Source organism: Typha angustifolia, chromosome 4 (assembly GCF_048772165.1).
Source record: "Typha angustifolia cultivar Huaian chromosome 4, ASM4877216v1, whole genome shotgun sequence".
Lineage (NCBI taxonomy): Eukaryota > Viridiplantae > Streptophyta > Magnoliopsida > Poales > Typhaceae > Typha > Typha angustifolia.
Window position 1 is genome coordinate 4,279,097 of NC_133242.1, and position 25,212 is coordinate 4,304,308.

General features: G+C 35.6%; 1 protein-coding gene across 1 annotated transcript; it reads right to left on the reverse strand.

Annotated features, from left to right (window-relative positions):
- Window positions 1–2,897: 2,897 nt before the first annotated feature.
- Window positions 2,898–24,924, reverse strand: LOC140759275 (uncharacterized). The gene is made up of 14 exons (XM_073095788.1): window positions 24,642–24,924; window positions 23,225–23,917; window positions 22,318–22,521; window positions 21,739–22,086; window positions 18,521–18,645; window positions 17,230–18,366; window positions 16,209–16,350; window positions 15,950–16,109; window positions 15,671–15,834; window positions 14,661–14,740; window positions 13,805–13,904; window positions 12,794–12,855; window positions 7,469–7,625; window positions 2,898–4,438 (listed from the first exon to the last, which is right to left on the reverse strand). Exons 1-14 carry the CDS (start codon window positions 24,807–24,809, stop codon window positions 4,268–4,270), a joined length of 3,711 nt encoding a protein of 1,236 aa, XP_072951889.1. The 5' UTR covers window positions 24,810–24,924; the 3' UTR covers window positions 2,898–4,267.
- Window positions 24,925–25,212: the final 288 nt, after the last annotated feature.

Here is a 25,212-nt window from a genome sequence, read left to right on the forward strand (position 1 = left end):
TATCCTAGAATATGCCATTTTATTTATAATCTCACATTTGTGATTAAACTTAGCTTGCTTAAGCTCAATTTAAGCATCAGTATTAATTAGTAATACACTGAATTTTTGTAGGTTAATTCTTTTTGTACATATACAGCACAGGATGCTGATTTCGGTTCAAACCATGGATTTAAGAAGTGGATGTAGAGATGCAAAGTTTTTTCACAACTAATGGAAGGATTAATGTACCTTGAACTAGAGTTACCGTTATGTTGTGCTTCATATGAGGAATAATGTTTGTAGTTCATTTTAAAATTAGAAAAGAAGACACAATGATGACAATGATAATTTGTATAAGATTACCCATGATGATGACAACTTTAAGCAAGATATTCTCATCAAACAATGATAACATCTATCCAACCAGTGAAATGAAGAAGCAATTATTTCCTAAACCCCAGCCATGTACGGAATATACGACATCTATATTAGAACCAAGCTACTAGATATTCTCAATTTATTTATGATCACAACTAGTGGAATTTACTACTTCATATCACTTGCGTGTACCTAAAACCTCAAAGACTATACCTGACTTTGATCTCCAAAGTTAGTGAGTTTCTAATGTTTCAATCTCTCATTTTTCATAATGTTAAACTGTTTGCATACCGAGATGCACTGACATCTGACATCTGACATGTTGCAAACCATACTCATATGTGATGTAGATCATTCATTTCAAAATGGAGAGTTGAGATTTTGATTGGAAAACTAAAACTAGCTATAGGATTCGAAAGATGAGTAGAAGAGATCTAAGGATGAGAGGTTTCCCGCCTAAAATCTAAATGGTCCATGGTCCATGGACATGCATGCAGCCTAATTTAAATGGGAGGGATGCATGTGTTTGTGGATGCTTATGCTCTATGCGTTGCATGTGAAGGGCATCAAGTGCAAATGATTAGTCTCTTCTCCTAGGTTTTGTCGTATCATACAATTCCAGAGAGAGAGAGAGAGAGAGAGAGAGAGAGAGAGAGAGAGAGAGAGAGAGATCCAACTACTTTTTGTTGTTTTCTTTTCTTTCACTGAATGGGGACCACCGCCTACGACATGATTTGCCCTCGTTCTATCTTTTTGACCAATAATTTCTTCCTCAATCCTCTCCCCACCACTAGCTCCATCGCTTGAGTAGGAAATGAAGAGGAAATCAATGCATTCCGTGCATTATATCTGTGCAGGTGGGTGGTGTTCTCTACGTCGCTATGATTCAATAATTAATTAAAGTCACTGTTGTGTTGTGGCTCAATCACTGAGTTTTATGAATTTATAAAGCTAGTTATGAATTAAATTTCCTCCTCGGATATATTTGAGTTAATATTTGATAAAAGAATTTATCTGATCGGCCAATATGCATATAGTTTAAACTCATTGTAGCATGTTTTTTTTCTCTAAAGAGCTGGGCTAGTTGGGTGGAATAAGTTCATCTTCACCTTAATCACGAAAAAAAGATGAGGAACATTAGTCTGCTCAACTTTAACTTCAAGATCACTAAGAAGGTGGCTTAGATCAGTGATGGGGAAGTCTGTTCTTAGTAGTCAATTGGCTTTTGTTAAGAAGAGATCTATGTTGGTCAAATTTGTCTCGTTAACAATCATCATCAAGCTAGAATTTGCCAAATTCTTTCATAGTACAGACTGGGAATACCCTCCTTGGTAAGCTCTAGGGGGAGGGGGGGTTTCGTTGGAAGTGGACATGAATGGATCAAGTGACCACATCTCAGAATGGGTTCCGTCTAATTCCTTCAACCTTAGCTAGGGCTGTTTATCTCTCCTTTTTATCTTAGGAGGGCTGAAGGCGAAGGCCTTATCCGGATAGTGGAGACGTCACTTAGATAATGACTTCCAATTGCAAACCTCAAGTATATCAAGATACTGTTCGAATTGGTCTCTGACATCTCCATTAATGTAGACAAGACCGACCTTCTCTCTTTTATTTACTGATTTCGAGGAGGTCACCCACCCTTCTCTGTCAAGTTCAACTCCCCAGATTGGTAATCCATCGTCCGCAAGTGTAATCAGAGGTTGGCAATGCGGAAGGCGAGAACCCTTTATATTGTTAGAAGGATCATGCTTGTCAAGGCGGTTCTCTTCACTTGCCATCTTCTAGAGCCCGAGGGCTTTACTTTGGAAGGGAGAGGCTCTCGTCTCCGAGTTCCATTGCAAGTGGCATAGAGCAAGGTTTGTTCGGCTAAGAAATCTAGTGGGTTGGAAGTTCTTGGCTTAAGATCCTTCGACATTTGCCCTTTTAGGGAAATGGTGGTGGTGAAAGTTGCTTAGCTCGAAGCAATTCTGCTGGAAGGGGGTGATATTGTAGCTGTACTCTAGCCCATATGAGGAGAATCTCACTCGAGGACATGCCCATGAGATGCTCGGCAAATTAGTGAAGCGTACTCAGGGCGACGATCCTTTCTCGATGAGCGCCTCCTTCAACCTGGGAGCGGTGCGCTAGATCCATTTCTAGTCGGACAAGTGGTTCTCGGAAGAGGCTTCGAGTTCTCACCTTCTAAGGGATTGGATTTCCTCTTCTCCCATCAGCAAGGTCTCTTGCTATCCGAGATCTCCATCCTCTTAGTTATTTGGCTCAATAAGGTTCAACGTCTTAGTTTGGAAAGGCTTCAACAGGTTGATGGATGCCACCTTTATGATTCCATCCACTATCTTCAACTGTTGCAATGCTCCTTCATCCTCTAATTCTCCAACTATTTCTTGCTGACCACCCAAGGCCCCCAGCTCCTTGGATTCCATCTGAGCCTTTTGGTCTTCATGGAGGAGGACGCGGTCCAAGGCAGATATCGCAAGGCATTTCATCATCTTGTTGGGATTCTTTGATGGCCCAAGAATGAACATAATAACAGAGTTTATCAACAGAAGGTTAGAACTTTCACTTATCCTATAATCTCCCTCTTAAAGATTTGGAGGTGGATGGGTGCTTCCCATCTTCTTCTCTATTTCTTTTGAGGACTACTTCTCCCTTCTTTCACGTAACCCTCTCTCCCTTATAAGGTCTCTTCTCTATAATAAATATATTAAGCTCAACCCATTTTTCTGTAAAAAGAAATAATAAAAAAAATTTATCCTTAGTGCGGCCTTTTATATTGTACTCCACATGGTTTAATCCGATTTCAACTTACCCCTATATAGTTTAAATTTAACCGTTGAGTTTAAGGGCTTAAGTTTAAAATACATAGCGGTAAATTAAAATCGAGCCAAATGACAAACGGCCAAATTAAATTAAAATACATATGGATATCAGACAGATCTAGATTTTTCTTTTCTTTTCTTTTCTTTTTCCCTTTTTCTGCATCGAGCAGCTAAATGAATTTTGTAGCACAACGTTCAGATACTGCAAGAATTATTCTGAATGTTCATCCACAAGCAAGCGCTACACATCAACAATAAGCCTTTCATTTCTTAAATAACATTATAGCGAACTCAATAGAAACCAAGGCAAAAATATCAACTCAAATGTACAGGACGAGGAACAACTGCTCAACTTTACATCTGATGTTTACTGCAGTATTACATGAATTATTAATTGTAAACTTACAAAAGCAAACAAACCAACCATGACCCTGAAGCGATTGACAGAAACTACAGTGCGAAATTCAATCTTAATTCTATTTTACATTCTTCATCAAGTGCGATAAGTGGTTACGTGATTTTCACTCTGCTTCCAATCAGTAAATAAGTTAGCTGAAAAATCAGATGCGGAACTGTTATCATCGAATTTGCATCTTCATAGCTGTATGGGTCTAGCTGAGAGCTGAAGAAGTATACAAGTGCTGATTCTCAAATTACAACCGACACATCTGCATCCAGGCAATAGTGGAGAAGGGCAAACATATTTTTCCTTTTACTGCTTCATTGGTAGGTCCTATCCATTGACCACTCTGTATACCTTAGCGATCTTGTTCTTGTCAAGGAATATAAGCACTTGCCCAAAAAGGTGCACAGAAGCACAAATCCACGTAAATTGACACAAGGCACAAAAAAGTTAGAATATGAATATCTTCCCATTTATGGATGGTTTGCTGGCAGATTCCAACAGCCTTGACTTCTATTTCTTTCAAAAACTTATTGCGAGATAAGCTTCTCATGAACTTAGGAATCCAAGCTATAAACATAAAAAAATGGCGATCTGTATGCCGGCCTTTTAGCATGCTTATCTGATTCCTGGGCTATTCTAAAGATAAGTCTCTGTAGCAATTCAGTATCCCATTCGAGGTAACTTTTCACAGATGAAAGTAGCCCATGTCTTTCTTGATTGTAGAAGAGTAGTGGTCATTGTAGTTTAGATAACCCCAGAAACGGCTAAGACTAAACTCCCCATGCTTTGGGGACTTCAAATACAAGAGATACAAATCCTTAAGGTTCTTCTCAAAGACAGTATTAATAGCAAAGACCTGCATCATTCATCAAAGTAGCAAAGAGTTAAGACTTGAGATTTAAGAAAATCTAGTGATTAGTCAGGCAGGTGCTAAAAAATGAACCACAACTGCCTACTCGTCTACATTAATTTGTTACAACCAAATTCTCTATCCTCATTTCTTGAAGTCAGTCAGATTTACATCTGACCCATGTAACATCAAAAATCAGCCTGATAATCAAGTGGCTATGAAAGGATCCAAACCTGACCCTGAACCAATATAACTAATAGGCAATCAGATACATACATCACATACAGTGTCTCACAGGATCTGAACCCTACTTGAAATCCTATTTTATAACTGTACATACAAGTTGGTTACACCAGATATTTCTTAGAAATTGGATTGCAAATGCCTTATTTCGAGCATCCAAATAAGGATTTTAATGGAGTATCTACAGATGTTTGTAGAAGAGTTATTAAGATTTAAAAGTGAAAATCACGGCAACAGGACCAAAAGTTAGCCTTCAAGTTCAACTTAGACACAATCTATTATTCATTGAATAATATCCAAAAGTAATATCCATAGGTATTGGATCTAAAGGAAAGATCCAAACATAATGAGATTGGACTTGAGTAAGAAAATTGGACATGGATTGACCTATTCAAGGACCATGAGCTATACTTTTCCCATATAAACTGCAAATACATTCATGAAATACTATACTTTTTTACCATTCCCTCGCCGTTGTGGCTAGGGGTGGCAAAAATCGACCCAACACAATAACCCGGACTTTAAACCGGTTTGGGTTTAGTCTAATTGGGTTTGGGTCATAAACGGATCAACCTGTCTAATCCGATTAATAATTGGGTCGTATTCGAGTTTATAACACTAACCCATTTGACCTAATTTGACCTGTTTAATTATATGGATTGAGTAGGGTCGGGTTGGCAGGTTGACCCGTTAACCCTTACTATATATATATATAATATAATATAATATAATATAACTCAACCTCTCACTTACCCCATCTCAATCTTTCTCAATCTCTAACCATAGTCATCTCCATTCCGCCGCACCCACCCCCGTCTCTTCTTCCTACTCTCCTCGCACTATCGCACAGCGAGACCAACTAGCCCTCCTCAAGCAGCATTGTCCTCTTCATGCATCATCAATCAGCTTGCATCATCTTTGTTGGGTCATGCTCCTCATGCCAACAGCCCTAACCTAACTTTTCTCATTTTTTTATATCCATTAAAATCTTGCGCTACACAACGCCGACCGTCGACACCTTCCCTTGAGCAACTACACTAACATTGGTACTACCCACTCTAGTCTCATCCTAGCCCAAGATGGCTCTATGGCTTGTAGCAACTCTTCCCTCGTGGGAAGAGCTTAAGAGCACCATCTCTCCAACAGGTATGTCAAGGATCCACACTCACATTGTTCTTTTGGATGTTTCTTTGCTAAAAGTAAAACTTCTTTATTAATGGGTTTTGTCCTTTTGTTTTGATTCTTTGTCTGGCCTGAATGAATTTCTTTGACAAATTCACTTGGTATTATTGATGTTCTTAAGTTTAATTTTCTCCTGATGTGCTCTATCAAATTAATAATATTTGATATCAAGCAAGCATAATTTATTTTCTTCTATTATTGACAACACAAATTTGGTTTGGCAGGATAGAGCTTGGAAGAAGACTTTAACCAAGTGCAAATGTTGATTAATGTTGATTAATGTTGTATTCTGATAAATAATTTATTAGATTTTAAATGTATAATCATTCTTATCTGTGTTGTATAAAATAGGTTAAATATGTACGCTGACAAGTGTTAGTATTGTGTTGATTAATCTGTTAATTTTTGAAAGTACAATCATCCATATTTGTGTTGTAAAAAAAATATATATATATATATATATAATGTTAAAATAAATAAGTAATTGGATTATAGTGAAATGGGTTATCAGGCTTCATTTAATGTGTTGGAAATAAAGTAATCGTGTCGGGTTGTAAATGTGTTATAAAAAACTTGTTTGTTAAACGGGTTAAATGGATCGTGTCAGGTCACTCGTTTAATAATTGGGTTGTGTTCGTGTTTAGTAATTTCAACCCATTTAATAAACGAGTCGTGTTCGTGTTAGTATAATCTTGACCCGACCCGACCTGATTGCCACTTGTGACCATACAGAACTATTAAAGACTTGGATCTGGATGGGTTTAAGGTCGAAATCAACTTAGTTTTCTAGCAGCCTGACAAATCCATTTTGAGACCACCAAGGCAACATCTATCCCTCAAAACCTCCCAACTATCCCCAGATCCTAGCATAGATCCAACAAATAGAGAAGAACATAGTGATGATAAAAGGATGATCAGAGGCATAAAGTCAAAACCCTAAAAACAATGATCAAGAAGAGATAAGCTCGCTTATTGCTCTCGTTTGTAATATTCCCTGATGGCCGACAAACAACAGCACGCTGACCATTGTAGGCTTCAAGTTTGAACTTCCCCATTTACAAAGAAAGAAAAAAAGAACCCAAATAACAGCTTCCTGCTAAAGGTAGCCTGGTCCGTGGCTGACAATAAATCTGCCATTTCCTCAACACAGACCCAAACACAAGATAGCTTACTCTGCACATTATTAACTTTTGGAGGGCATTAATAATCTTTTAGATAGCTTGGTTCATGGCTGACAATAAATCTGTCATTTCCTCAACACAGGCCCAAACATAAGATAGCTTACTCTGTGCACACTATTATCTTTTGGAGAGCACTAATAATGTTTTGAAATAACTTTCTGACTTATTATTAACCAAAAAAGCTTGTGCTTCTATGCACGCACAAATGTGCTCTGCAAATGGTTATCCATATATGCCATAAAATTTCTGCAGCTCAGCTAAATTTACATTAACGAGCATAAGATTGTAAGAACTATCAAGATATAGATTCTTTCTCATGTCACAGAGATGCACATTTGTCATATTTTTATTGTATAATCTAAACTATAGCATTATTTACTTATTGCAATCAGATTATCATTACAAATCTATAGCAGAGAATGAAAATTACCTGAGAAAAGTTTATGTTAGATTGCAAGTTCAAGGGATCTGTTTCTGATCCAGCATCTAAATCAAATTCACCAAAGCACAACCGGAAGTCCATAGCACATTGCAAAATGTTTTTGATGATAGCAGCTATTGATTTAGTCTCAACAGACAAGAAACATCTGGGATATGAAGACATAAAGAATGATTAGAATGAATCCTTGAAATGCATACTGAACATACCAGACATAACAAAGGAACCAATTTATAATGTAGGTCGGTAGGTCAATGGAAATCTTCTGGGCACTTGCTTACCCTAATACCCATGCAGAAAACAGGTAAATCTTTTGTCAAGAAAAGAGATGTAATTTTCTTTAGTGATCATTACAGGCTAAATAGTAAATAATACTGCTTAATAGGAAAACCTTTTACAACTATATCATCCATCACATATGAGCACAGAAAGCAATGCATGAGATTCATAATAATCAGTTTCCACCCTTTCCAACCAAAAAGGGGGAATGGAAAACGCTCTTGGTAACAAAATAAAGGAAATATTATGTGCTTTGAAGTTCCTCAGCAAAGTCAGCAAATCCCACCAGTCAAGTACTTTGTGGTTCAGAACTTCAGATGCATATAATTTTCGCGCACATAATTCCCATCGCAGGTAGCAGTTCTCATAAGGCAAAGGCAATATGTAATTCAAGCAATCAGACAGTCAGGTTGGCGAACATACAGTTTAGCCTCTGCCTTATGGCTGATAGGTACCACAACCAAACCTTCAGTCCTAACCAACCATTTGGATTGTTGCTGTGTAATGTAATAGTTAATATTCAGAACAAGAGGGTCATACCAGGTTGAGCCCAAGCCTGTATCTTGAGTTTATAAATGTCCTAGTTTCCAATCTCATGCCAAAAGACCAATCATATAGTCATTTGGCCACTGACTCACTGTTGCTCGGCCCTGCCAGCACCTAATATAAGTATATATGAAAAGGGTTCCACTAATAATTTCTGATTAGTTATAAACTTTAAGGAAAGTTTCTCCAAAGTCCAAACTAGTTTTCCATGAGAGAGAGAGCGTGCAACACATATTTTCAATGACATCAAGCATTATGTAGCAAAGTCCCTTTGCATTACAGCAACTTTATTGCATCTGTTCCCAGCCATGTTTAGTTAACCTAGGCAGTGTTAAGTTTTATTTTGCACAATGCAGTTTTCATTTTCTACAGTTCACAGCCCTATGTTTGAATAGTCTAAAATCACCCTGCATTTTGGTTTTAGCTCTTAAAAAGTACCTTAATATCAATTATATTACTAGCTTTGTGAAATCACAAGAGACCCTCAACTTCTTAGTGGCAATCACTCTTCTTGGCAGGAAGAGCCTCTGCTCAGGAAGAGCTCGTGGCCTACCTCATATTTCTCTTCTTCCTTTGCAGTCTTGCCTTGTTGCACAATTGCCAGCATAGTGGCAGACACTATGCCATCCCTTTAATGACTACCTTTCACACCAACAATACTCCCACTTGCTACTTAGAGGTGATCATTAGGCAAATTGGGCCGGGTTCGGATTGGGCTTTTTTAAGCAAACCGGGCTCAAAATTTTGATTGCAGCCAGGCCCATCAAGTACTCAGGTCAGACTAAGTTTGAGCTAGGCCAAAATATTATAACTTGTTACCGCCCACAAACCCGTGAGATATTGGACTTGGGCCAGATGTAACAGGCTAGGTTATGAAAAATTCCATATACAATTAATGAGCCAAGTGTAATGGGTCTCCCATAAAAGTATTTTAGTTAGCTTTCATAGGAACATACTTACATAGTGGTATACAATTAACTAAATATCCAATGTGGGACTAAAAACCCATTAAAACAAATAGGCATAGTGGGCTAAGCCACAAGGGATGGGGTACATAGTGGGCCAGGCAAGCAAAGGCCTAGCCCATGCTGCCCAACAAACTGACGTCGGGTAAGGGCCAGTTAAAATTAGGCAGGTTTGGGCCGGGGCCTAGGTGGGTCAAGCCCAATGATTAGGTCTATCGCCACTTCACTTGTGACCAGCTTCACACTGGCTCGAGGTCATGTTCTAGAGAGCTTGTGTGCTCAAAAAACACCTTGCTCAAGAGGATATTGGCATAGAGGAAGACACCGAAAAGAGAAATGGCTGAGCAAGATAAAGAGGAAGAAAAGAGGTGCTTTCATTAAATTATTTTCCAAATTTCCTATACTTGACCGAACAACACAAATTGAAGTGATCTCCTTTCAGACTAAAGAAGAATACTAAGCCTTGATGCATTAAGTTAGTAACTGCTTTAATTCAAACTTGAGATTCTTTTTGTTGGTGATTAAATAAAGAGTGAAAATGTTCTTTTGAGTAGGTCTGGAATGTAGTTGTAAATTGTAAAGAAAAGAAAAGGGTGGGTGCAAAATATAATATCTCCTAACCACATTGAATTACTATTCTATCACTGAAGTCTAAAAAGAAAATAACATTCATCATGAAAAGGTGTATATCACATTATTTCTATATAACATAAAAAATTTAATAAACAATTAAAATTATGTTATTTCTCTATTATTAAAGATAGTGAATTTTAGCAAGTGGACTAAAGTTTTCAGTCTTTTCATGCAAATTAAAGTGAGTAGGTTCACTCATATTTTTATCCATCTTGTATTTCATATTTAGTTATATAAACATATATTTTTCTATGTACAATTTGAACATATTTCTATGTGAAAATTTAATATGATAATTCTATGTGCATAATATATGACGCATTGCATTGCTATATTGTGTGCAAAATAACAATTTCTTATGATCGTGAATATTAGCGAAAAAATATGATTGATATTGGATATTGACTTAGATAATAGCAAGGATTTGAGTTTCGGCCGATCCCGATCCAGGCCGAAACCACTCGGTTTCGGCTTGGCCTGCTGCAGGTGGCTGCAGCAGGCAGCAGACAGCTGTCTGCTGACAGCAGCAGCAGTAGAGAGAGAGGGAGAGAGAGAGTGAGGGAGAGAGAGGAAGGGAGAGAAAAGGAGAGAGAGAGGGAAAGAGCAAGAGAGAGAGTGAGAGAGAGAGGAAAGATTAAAAAAAATGGGGCATGAGAGAGAGAAAATGGAAGAGAGAGTGTGGGAGAGGGAAAGATTAAAAAAAAAAGGTGAGAAAGAAAGAGAGAAAAAGATAAAAAAAAGAATGTGGGAGAGAATGAATAGAAAAGAAGAGAAAGAGAAAAAGATATTTTTACTTTTTAGGCTTTATATGTGAGTAATTATTATTTCTTATTTTCTTATAATTTTTTCTAAATTTTTAGAAATTTCTCTAACATTTTTAATAATATTTAGAATTTTATTTAATTAAAATAATCCGATCCGATACAGGCAGCCGATACGGCCGATACGGCCGATACGGCCGATACAGCCGATACGTATCGTTTTTTCGGACGGCCGATCCCGATCCCGATACCGATTTTTGAAACCTTGGATAATAGTTCCGGTGTAAAACTTGTGACTTTCTGTAGTGATTTAAGTCTACTTAGAAGTCCAGAGGAAAGTCTTATTTAAGATTACTATAATGATCTTTTTAGATAACTCTAACGGGGTTAGAGAATTACCTCAGTTTAGATCAAAAAACTTCCTGAGGTGACTCGAATTTCTCTCAACGATTAGTAGGAGAAACAGGGTGCATTTATCACATAGTGACACCTTCTGGTGGCGACTGAGCGAGATACACCAGGATCCCACCTCCACTTATGATCTACCATTTTTATCTTTTAATTCTTTTCGTCTTTATATTTTAGACTATCTGTTAATTCAATTTGCTTAGAGATACATTAGTGATAACATTAGTCTTTTCTTTATTGTTGGATTATATTTATTGAAGTTGTTCATAATTAAATTCTTGCCATATTGGAACTTTAAAAAATATTAGTTAAGACTTCGTGTATTTCAAGTGTATTGAGGTACATCACTAGTCATGATTTCGATTTCGGGTCATAATATGAGTGAATTCACTTAGTTTTACTCCGTATCATATTTTACAAAATGTGTAAACTACTAGTCATAGATTAACATTATCTCCACGCAGCAATATTCTTTGTACCGTTTATCCATAACCCATTCAACGCTTAGCAAAACATGATATTTCCACGCACAGGGAATGTTATACTTTGTGAAATGTTATTCTTGTGCATTTAGCAAGTAGAACCTAAATCATGAGTACATAAGTTTGAGAACAATCTTTGGCTAGATCGAAAATCTCCTTGTGATGATTAAAGTTTATTTTGAAATCCAAGGAATAGATCTATTCTTGATCACTATGGTGATCAATTTAGGTGACTATGATGGGTACGGAAACAACCCTAGGCTAGACTAGAAATCACTTGAGGTGTCTTTAATCTCTCTCAACAGTTAGATAACTTAGTTGATTTGGATCCACGAGCATTAACCCAATTAGAGATTTATTGACACTGAGAAGTTCCGCTTAATGAAATATGAACATGTTATTAATTTATCACTAGCATTATTATTACTCGTGCTTTATTATTTCTATAATGAATATGCTTGGTATTTTTCGTGTATCTAAATTATGGTTTTCAATTGCTAACGGGTAGATTTACCCACTGAGCTAGAATTACTAGCTTATAAAACTCTCTCTAAACATTTGAAATGTTGATCAACAGCGAACAAATATGATGCACCGGGATCCTTTTTCCTTCATTTAGGATTTGAGTTTTATCCTTTGCCACATTAGTTGTTAACTTTTGATTTCTTTATTACCCTTCAAAGTTATTGATATCAATTTAGTTATTTATTTGTTTGGATTCTAGCAATTAAATGTTTAAGGCTTCATATATCTCAAGCTCTATTGGGCTATATGGCCGATCATAATTCTAATTTCGAGCCGTTACAATTTTTCTTTGGAACTAAGATATAGCCCTGCTTCACCACTGCTTCGGAGAAAAAACTGGATTCTCTTCTTTGCAAAGTGAAGTATAAGTCATGGTTTACAAGTAGGCACAGATGCATAGGTAATTACGTGTAAACAAAATAAAATGAAAGTTAAAAACAAGGTACCCAATATCTACTTCAAATGAACAAAAAATTTACTAAAATAAATATCTCATAGGAGGTAGTCATAATTAATTATGTAGAAGTGGTAATACATATATGCAATGTGCAATGCATTTCATGAAAGAAAAAGGAGTAATAGCATAATTCACTAAATAATACAAAATTACTGAATAATGATGTGATGCAGAATGTGACCATTATTTATGGAAATCTTTTTCATGAAAAGCATTGAGGAGCTTGTACTCTAAAGACTGACAAGAAAATGTCTACTCACATGTACATAGCATCAGCAAGATACGACATGTGCAAAGATTCTAAGTCCAGCATGTCTTTGACCTACATAACCAGTGGCCACAGAAGAATAAGTATATCATTCAACAACCAGCTTCTGGTTTCTAGGTGGTAGAAAACATTCAAGAAAAAGGCGATTAATAGAAAATGGTAACCCTAATTAAAATCTGAAAGAAAAAGAAAATGAGTCAAGAAACATGAAAGCTAATTACCTGAATGGAAAATCAATTTGCAAAGCATATGGGATCATGGACACACAAAAGAAGTATTTGTAAAGACAGAGTAGAATCGGACAGATGAATAAATTTTCAAGTTGATAGGCATATAAACCAAGAAATGCTCAATATATACAGATAACTCCAGGTATCTGAATGCAAATCAAATTGCAAAGCATATGGATTCACGGACAGACAGATGAACTATTTGCAAAGACATAAAGTAGATACGGACAGATGAAATAAATTTTCAAGTTGATTGGCGTATAAACCTAGAAGTGCTCAATAGATAGAGAAAATTTCATGTAAACCTCTATGTACATATCCCCTTGTACAATATCTAATTCTGCATGTAGACCCTTCTGTCAGTCGCTACTGCAGATCTTCTGAACTTGGGTTTATGATTTCAAGAAAGAGGACAGCATTATCTATTCCCCACAGCTTAACCACATCAAGTTAAGGTGCAACTAATGACATCTTGATATTCTTAGAATTCTACTACTGTCTCTTTTCTTTTCCAGCCTCTTTGTGTACCTTTCACCTTTGCCAAAGAGTAATCTAGTTGCTACATATACTACATTTGGAAACGGAGTGCATGATTGATCGGTTTTGCCTGACTAGCAGGATTTTTTAACTCCAGTGCATTTTGCATAACCATATGAGATGAAATGGTTAAATCACAGTGTAAAATATATTTGCATGCCTATGTGTGTGAACACAAACACACACACACACACACAAACACATATATATGCACACATACTTTTACTAGTTTATACCTGATGCTTCATGGAGTCTTGAAACCGGAACCATGATACGTCAGATAATTGAGAATGTACATATTGTTGCAGCGTTGACACAAAGTGATAAATCTGTTGTCTAGGAAGCACAAGAGAGGCTTATTAGAGAGCTACTCATCAAAAGAGATACTAAATCATCACTACAAGAAAAGCAATCAATTCTCATAAAGTTTTCCATATGCTTAACTAGATGTGTGAGAATACTGAAGTAAGTTATGACATTATTGTGCAAACAAATATCATGGTCCATGAGAAAGAAGATGCACCAGAGTCTCAGGGTGGTAGGTAACTGGGTATACTTTCTTTGCACACATGGTGGAGGCAGGATTTTCTCAAAGTTGGGGTCGAAAAGAATAATCTTATGTATCTTTAGAACACTCATCAATTAATCTAAAAGCTCAATATATTAGAGAACGATGGTGATTTTTTTTATCTTTTATAATCTAACGCTCCTCTCTTCTGAGCTTAAGATATTTTTTTATGGTCAGATTTTTATGACAAGATAGGCTTAGCAAGATTTGAACTCAAAATCTCTTGCTATGATACCATGCTAACTCACCAAATGCCAAAATTATCTATTGAACAAATAGTGAGTGTAATTGGAAAGAGGAGACATCACCTATTGATGTAAAATGTAAATTGCTATGATATTATATTATCAAGAAACAAGGTTGGTCATATATAAAGTAAAAAAAAAGTACTTATCAAGGAATATGTACATATAACAACTAGAAATGCTAAAAAGTAAGTTCCATTAGGATCAAAATCCAAAATCAATGTAAATGCAGTTCTAGATATACCAGTAACAAATAATATAAGAAAATACTAAAAGTACCTTATTCTCATTGAGGCATTGAAGTCTTTCATTGCATTAGATCCCATGTGACGGCAGCGACAAATTGATTGCTTAGTGGCCTATTAAGCATTGTAGCACATAGATTAGGTTCAATTTTACTATTTGTAAGGTTCTAATAACATCTAATTCATCAAATGAAAAGCAGTAACTAAGATATGCCTTGATATATAACAAATGCTTATAAACAAATAGGAAAATATAGTGCCTCAAGTAGAACAGCTTGAAAGATTTTGAAAATTTTGGCCAACTGGCAATGGTAAGTTGGTAACTATTGTCCGTTCAAATACTAAATATATTGTCAAGGTAAATTATGCAGTGAAATTAATTTTCTTGATGATTTAATCTTTTCAAGTTTAATCATTGGTAAGTTAACAATAAATCCTTCTAGTTCAAGTTTTAACAATAATATTATTCATGCAGACATGTATAGAAGCTTTGGATCAGTTTCTCGACCAATGTAGGTTTCACCAATTTACAATGTGATTTTCTCTCATTCCTTCTAGTTCAAGTTTTAACAATAATATTATTCACGTATAGAAGCTTTGGGATCAGTTTCCCAACCAATGTAGGTTTCACCAATTTACAATGTGATGTTCTCTCATTCCTTTTCTGACATATAACTCAGCATCTTTTAGAAAGAGGATGTTTTCATTACAGTAGGAGATTTTATATGCCACTTTAGATGTCCGGAACATATTAGATGGCACTAATAAAAACTCAAAAAGAGAAAAGATTAATGAGCTGTAAAAGAAACTAAAGAAATATGTTCAATTTAAGAATTTGGATGGTAGATATGCTTCCATTATGGTAACTAAATTCTTAAGACAGTTCAGATGTGTGGTTATGCTGAGCATTCAATAAGCCTCTCAGCTAGACCAGGCTGAGATCACAAGGGAATAGGAATTGCAGAACTATCATCAAGATTAACTCCAAGAACTTTATTATAGCAGCGAACATGCATGACAAATAGTGGAATTAAATGAGATTACCTTTAGAATGCACCATGTATCAGTTAATGAGAAGACAGCAAGTCTGACTTGAATGAGATAACCAAAAATTGTAGCATACTTTTTCAGGGCATCTGGGGTGATAATGATACTGATAGGCCAATCAACTTTATAACCCAGTATCATAGAATCAAAAACATTGAGACCTGCCATTAAAATTGCTAGGCTATAAATAGTCTGAAACAAGGAAATTATTCGAGAATCTAACCAAAAAAAAAAACAGCAATGATGTGTATATCCCAAAAATAAGAAAGTACCTACCAGTAGCAGAAGTTGAAAGAGGAATTACGCTTTGTTCTTTCATGTAAACATAGAGCCTTTCTTTATATGGATCTGACTCACATGAAGATCTTTGTAATGCCAAGTCTAGGAAACTTTGAATCTCCACTATTTTTCGCTCAGGCTCAATATTAGACCATTTCTTACATGAAAAATATTAAAATTAGAGAGGCTTTCAAAACTGTATCCATAGTTTTATCAAGGTTTGATGAATCACATAAGCATAACTAAGAGTAAGTACCTGATGACAAAGAGAAACAATGAATAAATCTGCCCAGTCTGCCAGTTCCATAAAATGGTAGCGCCGTAGTGCCAACAAATGTTCAGGCAGATCAAATCTTTCCTCAAGCAACTTTATAGTAAAGTTACTAACGTACTTATATCTTTCATAGTTAAGGAAACAAGGATTAAGTCTCTCCTTGCCAGGAGAATCTGTTAACATTACCAATATTATCACTCTTGGCTCCTGGGCATAAAAGGTGGTTCTCCTGTAAATCTAAAATATGCTGCCATATTATCTACTTGATTAAACAGCATATTCAGATAGCTCTAAGTTATTTACTATTAGAGCAATCAAGACAAATGGTAAGAGATTAATGAAGTATTAAATCCTTCTATTTTATTTACAGAAAATAAAATAAATATTCAACACAAGCAAAGCAACTAAACTCATCAAGAAGTTATTTGCATTGTACAAGTGAACCTAATTATTTCATAACTCACATTAAGCAATATTTAGACATATTAATAGGTATTACTGATTGATACACTTCTATGCAGCAATCTTGAATACACACTAGTAAAACCTACGTTCATATTTGACACAAAAAAGCACTATGATACACCAAGGTGGTAGTAGGAAGATGGTAATTCTTCATAATAAAACACTGATGTCTAGTTCTGTGCACTAACATGGTCATGCCTAAGTCGATGTGGCCTATCAACGATGTGGCAATGTATAATAAAAAGATAATCTTAGTTGCCAAACAACTTATAGCACAGAAAGGAAACATGATGAGACTCAAAGCAAGTAAATCTTGCTACAGTGAGGTAATGCACTTATTCAGATGCAAAAACTACTAGGAGAAAAATAAAGGAGAATCATATTAACTACTATATTATGATGAGAACAAGTTTGCAGCAAGTACTATGAAGTTATGAATTGACTTATGAGAAAATTTGAGGCAAGTGCTGGTCTGCTACTAAGAGACAACATTTACTAAGAGTATACTTCCAGTGCAAGTGACGTTTTACAAGGATACTGAAGTAAGATTTCTTGCATGATGCATTTGTCAATGACGACATCAATTGGAATCTCAGACACCATCTCTGAACCATGCCAAATATACCCAGTACTGCATTTCACATCACCAGAATATTTCAAAGATCCTACCCAACCAGCTCCACCAGAAGCATTTGGTGGTAGGTTCTCTAGAATAGGTGTTGCTTCTTTTGATGAAGAAATGAGGCTTGGAACTTCCTGACTTCCGGCATTATCTTGAACAAAGTCAGCAGATTTCTCATGCACTTTACAGGTAGAAATACCAGAACTCACAAGCACAGGAGCTTCAACCTGAGAACCATTGTGAGGACTGGAACACATATTTCCTGAATATACCTCGCAAGGATTTACAATAGATGAGAAGTCAAAGCATGGAAATAATTGTTTCTGATTCTTTATGTGGTTTCTATCCCTTGAAACGCACTCTCGATGAAACCAAGCAGCTTTTGTCAGCATGGGGTTAGTGCTGAAGTTAGTGTCCAATGATTGGTTCAAATGTGAAGGCTGAGGTCTATTTCTGTCATTCGTGAGGCTGAGCAGCATTAGAGGATCTAATTTAGAACTTGAGGAAAAAAGTACATCACCAAAAGGTGATTCTTTCTTTTCAAGGGAGTCTGTGTTCTCATAAGTCGTGCATGTTGTCTCCTCACTTGAGTGCATCTTATCAGATATTAAACAGTTCATGTTGCTATATAAAGGATTCTTGAGGAGTAACCCAAGTGGCCAGCATCTAAGATATTGATAATCTTCATCCAATGTCCTATGTACTGAACTATATGTTATTTCACTAGATTGAATAGAAAAAGGACTCCGGCTTGACTTCTTGTCCTCGTAATGCTGATGGATAGTAATGGAAGGATTAATTCCTTTATTAATAGAATGTATAGATACTTGAGCAGGAAATAGTTTTTCAGTTCTGATCTGCAATCCGTTTGTACTGGCATAGTATGAGGACAGGTTTGACTGTGATACATTATCACAAAATTCATCAATTTCATCTTCATTTTCATCTCTAGAACTACATGAAGAAGAAAATTCTGAAACTTGTAATGGATCCCCCTCATACGAAGATTCGTCAGATGTATAAGAAGCCTCGGTATCTTTCCGGCTTGCATTTCTGATGAGAGAAAAGATTGTAAAAAGGAATTCAAGTAGCATGTAGCAAGAGATAAAAGACAAAAAAACTACAAAATATTTAACTATAGAAGACTGATATACGACGCACTACAAAATAAATTTTGTGAAGGAAGAATGGCAGATTAGTAACATACACAATGATAGTTGATTGTCTGTTGGCGTTGGCAGAATGCATCAAGTCTTCATCAGAAACCAAAATAGCTGGAATATTCATACTTCGTTTACCAAGAAAGTTGGGTGCAGTACCATAAGGATTTACCTAAAAAGGAATTTTCTAAAATTAAAACCTCAAAAGGAGAATTTGGCTCTGTAAAAGAGCATGCTGAGAATTAACAAACATTCAATCAAAAATAGTAGACAACGGAGTAATAACAGAACAAGCTAAGGCAACATATCAGTAAGCAAGAAACAAGCCACGTATTATTTAGGCCTCGTTTAATTCATAAATAAGGTAAATTATAAAATATGTATTTATCTTTGTTATTCTCAAAATAATATCTTTATTCCAGGAATAACTATTCTTATATTCACTTATATTCTAACATAAGAATATAATAATTATTTCTAATGTGATATAAAGTGAAGAAAAATATGAAAAAATGTGTTTTATTTTTTATAAAATTATTATGAGTACCTTTAATTTGATATCAAATAAATTGATGGAATAGATATCAAGAGTAAATTAGTAATTAGGTTGGTGTGTGGTATAAAATGTAATTTGATGAATAGTGTTTGTATTGTAGAATAAGGTTAATTATGATTTTTAGTTGTTATTCTGGAATAATAAAAAGTTATACCTGAAGTGAACAAAGGCCTAGGAAACCGTAAAAATAGCTGAGATAAACTATTGCCAGAAACTTTTCTCTTGTCCATACAAATGAAAATGTAGGATTCTAGAATCTAGAGATCTCACAGTCCAAAAATGGTTTAATATTCACCTGAAAAGTGTAGCAACCCGAAATATAAAACTCCTACATGGCCTAATAGAATTCAAATCAGTTTTCAGTCTGTGTTGTTTGTGTCATTTCATCCTTCAATGTGAAGGGCATACATAGCAGTTGCCGCTCATACCCTGAATGACTGACCTGGGCTCATGAAAAGGCCCACAACTAGCCAAATTTACTAACAAGTCATACTAAGAATATTTCTAGTAGTGAATTGAATTCCATTAATCATCTAGCTGGTTCTCTGATTAACTAAATTAACCATAGTAAATACATAAAACCCTACTTTGCCCTAAAATTCAAAACTTGATAATTTAGAAAATTATCTCAGCCAAAATCTCTCCTGACAATGGCAAACCTCATGCAAAATATTGGTTATTACTAGGATCCCATATTGACTATTAATCGATGCAGCAAAATTGTTGAATATTTTCAAATCTCATCTAAAGGTGGCAGTATTCACTGTAGTATCTCAGATCCATGTACATATCGAGGCATATACTTCACATATGACATGCATGGCTACATGGATTGTCATACCAGGCATGCCAACCTGCAGAGTTTGGCACTTACCATGCAAAGAAACTGTCGGATTTTACATTAATTGGGTTTTACCCTATAACAACAACCAAATGCTACCTAAATGTATTTCAGCTAAAGTTAGTTATAAGCCATCTAATGCATTAGACTATGAGCTATATAATAAGCATTAAAACATGAAAACATTATATTCAGAAACAGTTCTAATTAGGGAGACAAAAGGTAAATGATAAGAGTTGGTTATGGACTAAACTTCACAATCAATAAATTTATTCATTTGGTATGTAAGAAAGATCATAATAAGAATCTGACGAAAGGGTTGAAGTCATAACAATGCAAAACTTATATCAAACAAATAGTAGTTTAAATGATATTTCTTAGCTCAAAAGCTCACACATCTAAAGGGCAAGGGCCAAAGTTTTGATCTATCATTCAGGTGACTTGAATAGATTGCTCCTCTTTCTTTAAATAATGTTTTGTGAATCCTGGTTTTCTATAAAATTTGAAATGTCATGAGCTGCCCTATGTATTAAACAATATAGATTTTGAAAGAGCCATATTAATGCCGTTGGACTTAAAATCCATTGTTTTATTCACTATCTTTTTATGAATCACAAGTACATATGACACAGACAAACAATTCTAAAGTAGGCCTTATAATCATCTCTTATGAATCTCAAATATGTCTATAAAACAATTGGATAATTCTAAAAAATATTTGAAGGATGCAGCCTAATGAAATTGATGAAAGCTATTGTTTATTTTGGTTTGCTTTTACTTCTCCACATAGGTTCTTATCCTATTGATTGGGCTCTTGAGCTCATAATTTTACTTCCCCTTCTCTTTGGGCTCTCAAGTAATATGAGGATGTAGGACTATAGTAACATCATTTTGCTCTAATGAACTAAATTGTACCGGATCTCCAGTAAAGGCCTACTTAAAAAGGGCTAAAAAGTGAACATCCCACAACAAAACCTCCGGAATAAAGAGGTACAGACTTAAATGAAATCAATTAGCATAAGACCAATCAAGCATTTGAAACATCTAAAAGTAGCAGTAGTTGACTTCGTAGTTGTAACTCAAGAGCTTCTACATGGAACAAGAAATAACTATGGGCCCATTTAGATAGCTGGGATAAGAGGGTTTATCCGACCCTCCTTTATCCCAAAAAATATTGCCAAACAAAGGACAGAAAGCTGGGATTTAAAAAAAGGATGAAGGGGGTTTATTCGGATATCTATCTTTATCCCAACTTTTGGCTGGGTTAAAAAATTGAGATATCCCACCCCTTTATCAGAAAAGACCAGATTACAAATTTGACCCTGTCCAAAGGAATTCTAAATAAATTTAATAGTTGTAAAATAAAATAACTCAATGGGATTTCTAAATAGTTGTGAAATAAAAATTACAATCTATATTTAAGTTTTCACCTAATTAGAATTTTCATATTTCTTCAAAAAATTAATAATATATATCTATTAATATCAAACTAAGGAAAGGGAAATAAGGTTAATGATAAATTTTATCCTTTATCCCACCTATCACAACCAAACACTATTCTTATCCCATATTTTTATCCAATACGTGCCATTCTTTTTCCAACCAAACACTCAAAATGAAATTGGGATTAAAACTACCTTTATCCTGGATAAGTCCTCATTTTATCCCAATCCTTATTTCGTTGGCAAATGAACCCTATAAAGTATCCTTTAAAACAGTGCTTAGGATAGGTAATAATCAATAAATCTCAGAGATAGTAATGAGAATATCCAATAACAATTTACTTGTGATTTGAAATCAGTAAGGAAGCAATGTACCAGACATTGAAGTTGCAAAACATTAACAGAGAGTGAAATTTTGGCTCTTACTGTGTGATTCATCAACTGATATCTGATGTCAAATTTCGAGAAAACATTTTGAACCTTCTCCAGCATTGTTTTGTACATAACTTCCCTTTTATGTACTAGGGTTTCTATTCCCTTTTTGGAGAAAGTTAATGAGTTCAACATTAATCGAGAATTACCAGATGAGTCAAACCAACAAGGAAGAATTTCTTCCAGATTTGCCAGATCGGAAGAGATAAAAGCTCCTCCACTAATGATGGAAAGATTGCACAAGTTCAGAAGCTTTACAAGAACTTGAAGCTGTTGTCCAGCTCGGAGAAGAGGACGAGAAACATCTTTAAGAAAACAAGGAACAGACACATTGTTTCGCTCCTGCATATATCACAGTTCCCAATGGTCAAGAACAAGTACCATAATACACATTTAGCCAAGACATAAGCATGCAAACATATATAGCAGGCTAACTATAAATGCATGCGCACATAGAAGTATACATTTGTCCTGCAGACGTGTATGCAAAAATAAATAAAAATATTTCCAAAACTACCTTTTCAAGCTTTCAAGATTCTGATACCAAAATATTGCAAGGGAAAGAAATACTACCTTGACACTGATTAGTGACATATCATCGCCCAAAGCTACATTACAATTTGAATTTAGTAAATCATCCAAGTATGCTACCAGAAACTCCGCATAAGGATCTTCGATACTTGCTCGGTAAATCCATGACTTGATAAAACCACAATAGGGTTCACAAGAGCAGATGAATAAATATTTAAGGAGTCCACGATGAACTGGATCAGCATCCTAAAGTAACAAAAAAGTCCAGAAAGAAAAGAAAATATCAGTTGTCACCCTGTAATCAAAAGCATTTTACACAGAAAAGAAGAAAATTAGTGATATGCTGCTAATAAAAACATAACATTGTTAAGGCTTCATACCACTAACAATCTATTTGAGGAAGAATACTCAAAAACCTCATTAAAAATCAAGCATTAGCACCTAAATTGAAACAAAAATACTGATTAATGATCCTATGAGAATATTTACCCCCTATGATGTCCCAGAGGCAGTATATTTAAAGATGCCAGAGATAACAGAAAAATATGAATTTACACAAACTTGCTTGATAAAATGGTATAAAACATAATGAAATTGGAAGTTCAAAGCCTTCAGATAAATTAACACATATCATGAATGTATTTGCAGAATTTCTAGTCCTTTAAGAATAAATGCTGATGTAATTTTGACAGGCTGAATTGTAATGTGGCCATAAGAAGCCAAGAACCATGGCAGAAGACTTAAACATAAAATTAGTAGATACAGAACAGTGGTATTCACGACATGGCGATATAGGAAAACAATATCCAGCTAAAAATTCTACCAGAGGAGATCACACTTCCAGTAAATTGACAGAGGGGGGGCTCTAACGTTACTGCAACATGCTGCTCATGCAAACAAATAACATAAAAGTATAAGAACACATGAAGACAAAAAGAGGATGGCTTACTCGGAGCTGAACATACAAATATGAAAGTAGATCTGCTCCCTTAGGAAAGCTGTGGAACTCTAAGTTAGTATCAATCATCAAATCCTCTCTAGACAAGGAAAGATCTGCAAACTTGGGAAAACAAATATTTCCAATAGATCCAATATATCTTCTTAATTCTTCAGTGTGTAGGTAAACCTCCAAAATAGTAATTTCGGAATAACCAGTACTGTTGTTACCACTTGCTCCATTAGCAATGCAAGAAGGTGCATTTTTGCTCTGCATTGAGCGCCTCAATTTAACTGATGCCAATAGAGTATCCAGGGCAGAAATGTACCCTTCTAAAACTTTTTTAACAGCTACAGAAAATGCTTGGTTCACTAAACTATAAGGAGCTTCCTTTCCAACATCATTACAGTGGAAATCTTCATCTTTCGCTCCTTCTCTACTTTCTCTAGTCACATTTTGGCTAGGAAAAAGATAAAAATTCACAAACTTCCGAAGGGAAAAAACCACTAAGCCTGTCCAGCTGATAGATCTCAGAATATGTCCTAAAGCATTAGTGCTTGACGAACGGCACCACAAATTTGGAACACGATGAGAAGTTCTATCTGCTGGATCTGAACAAAATGCTTTACAGACCTCCTCAATTTCAACTAAAGCAGACTTCACACCTTGCAAAGCATATATGGACAATCGAACCAAGGCACCATCCTGCAGTAGAATAATGAAATGTTTATATCTAAGAGAAATTACCATGTAGCTTAATACAAATACCACATATCACAAAAGCCAAAGTACATTAGACATACTTGAAGCATATTAAAATAAATCTGCTAAATTGTAAGTTGGGAGGATAGAATAAGTGAAGTCAAAAGAATGTCTTTCTTTTGTTTAAAAAGAGAAGTGGCTCGTTTCAGTCAGAATAGTTGCGCATCAATTCATTATTCAAAAAGTAATGGTCCTGTTTTGACAATTCCTATGTACTAATGTATCTCAACCTGATGCCTGAACAACATCAATGCATTAATTCCTAAACCCAAATAGAGAGATGTTATTTCAAGACCGCATGCCATGCAATTTGATCTTTTATCCCAGAAAACTCTTGCCAGAACCTCTGATAGATATCTCAGCCGACATTAGGTGAACATTTCTTAGCAAATTATTTTCGCAAATTTGTGTTCTGAAAAGTACAAGTCTGTGATCTCAATTTGTATCTCAAGAACTGGTCCTATCAAATGTACAACTAAATTCTTCGCCAAACAACGTCCTACCAACACCCCGTCTCTTAGCATCCCATTAACATCCAGATTCCCGAAAACCACAACAAGGATAGAAAGGAAACGCATCCCGAGAAGAACGAATCGGGAAATACCCAAATTAATCTCAAAAATAAGAAGGAAACGGAACGAAGTGATCAACAAAATATTTCTCTTACATAGACTGAAGCTGATTCGTAGATCGGATCGCGGAATCCTTGACCGGAACCATCGGATCGAGGAGCTCCGCTCTCGGAGGGGATCGACTCCCACGTCCTCGGCGGAGTCCACGGGTTATCCACCTTGAGGTTTCGAAGCAGCGGGGAGAGACTTGGATCGATCCCCATCGAAGACGAAGAGGAGGTACAAAGGAGTTCTACTTGCTTAACAATTAACAATGCCTTCCGCCTACCTCTTCTTGGAAAGGTGAAGGCGTTCTTTATTTCCCGCTTCTCCGCTTGAAGACAGTAGAAAGACGGCAGTGTACAGAATGTGGATTTGGAAATTGTTATCGGGTCGGATTCGCCGATAAGGGGTTTATTCATGAATAAGCCTCTGTTATCGGGATCTATAGGTATATTCATGAATTACTTATCCAAAGGAATTTAGCACAACCCCTTATTTGAAATTATGAATAAATCCTCTTTCATCTACTATCATTGTCTTTCTTGTAGATTTACGAATGGGTTGGTAATCATCTATGTTCCATTTATTTTTATTTTCTTTTCTCTGTTTAGAGAGAGAATTATA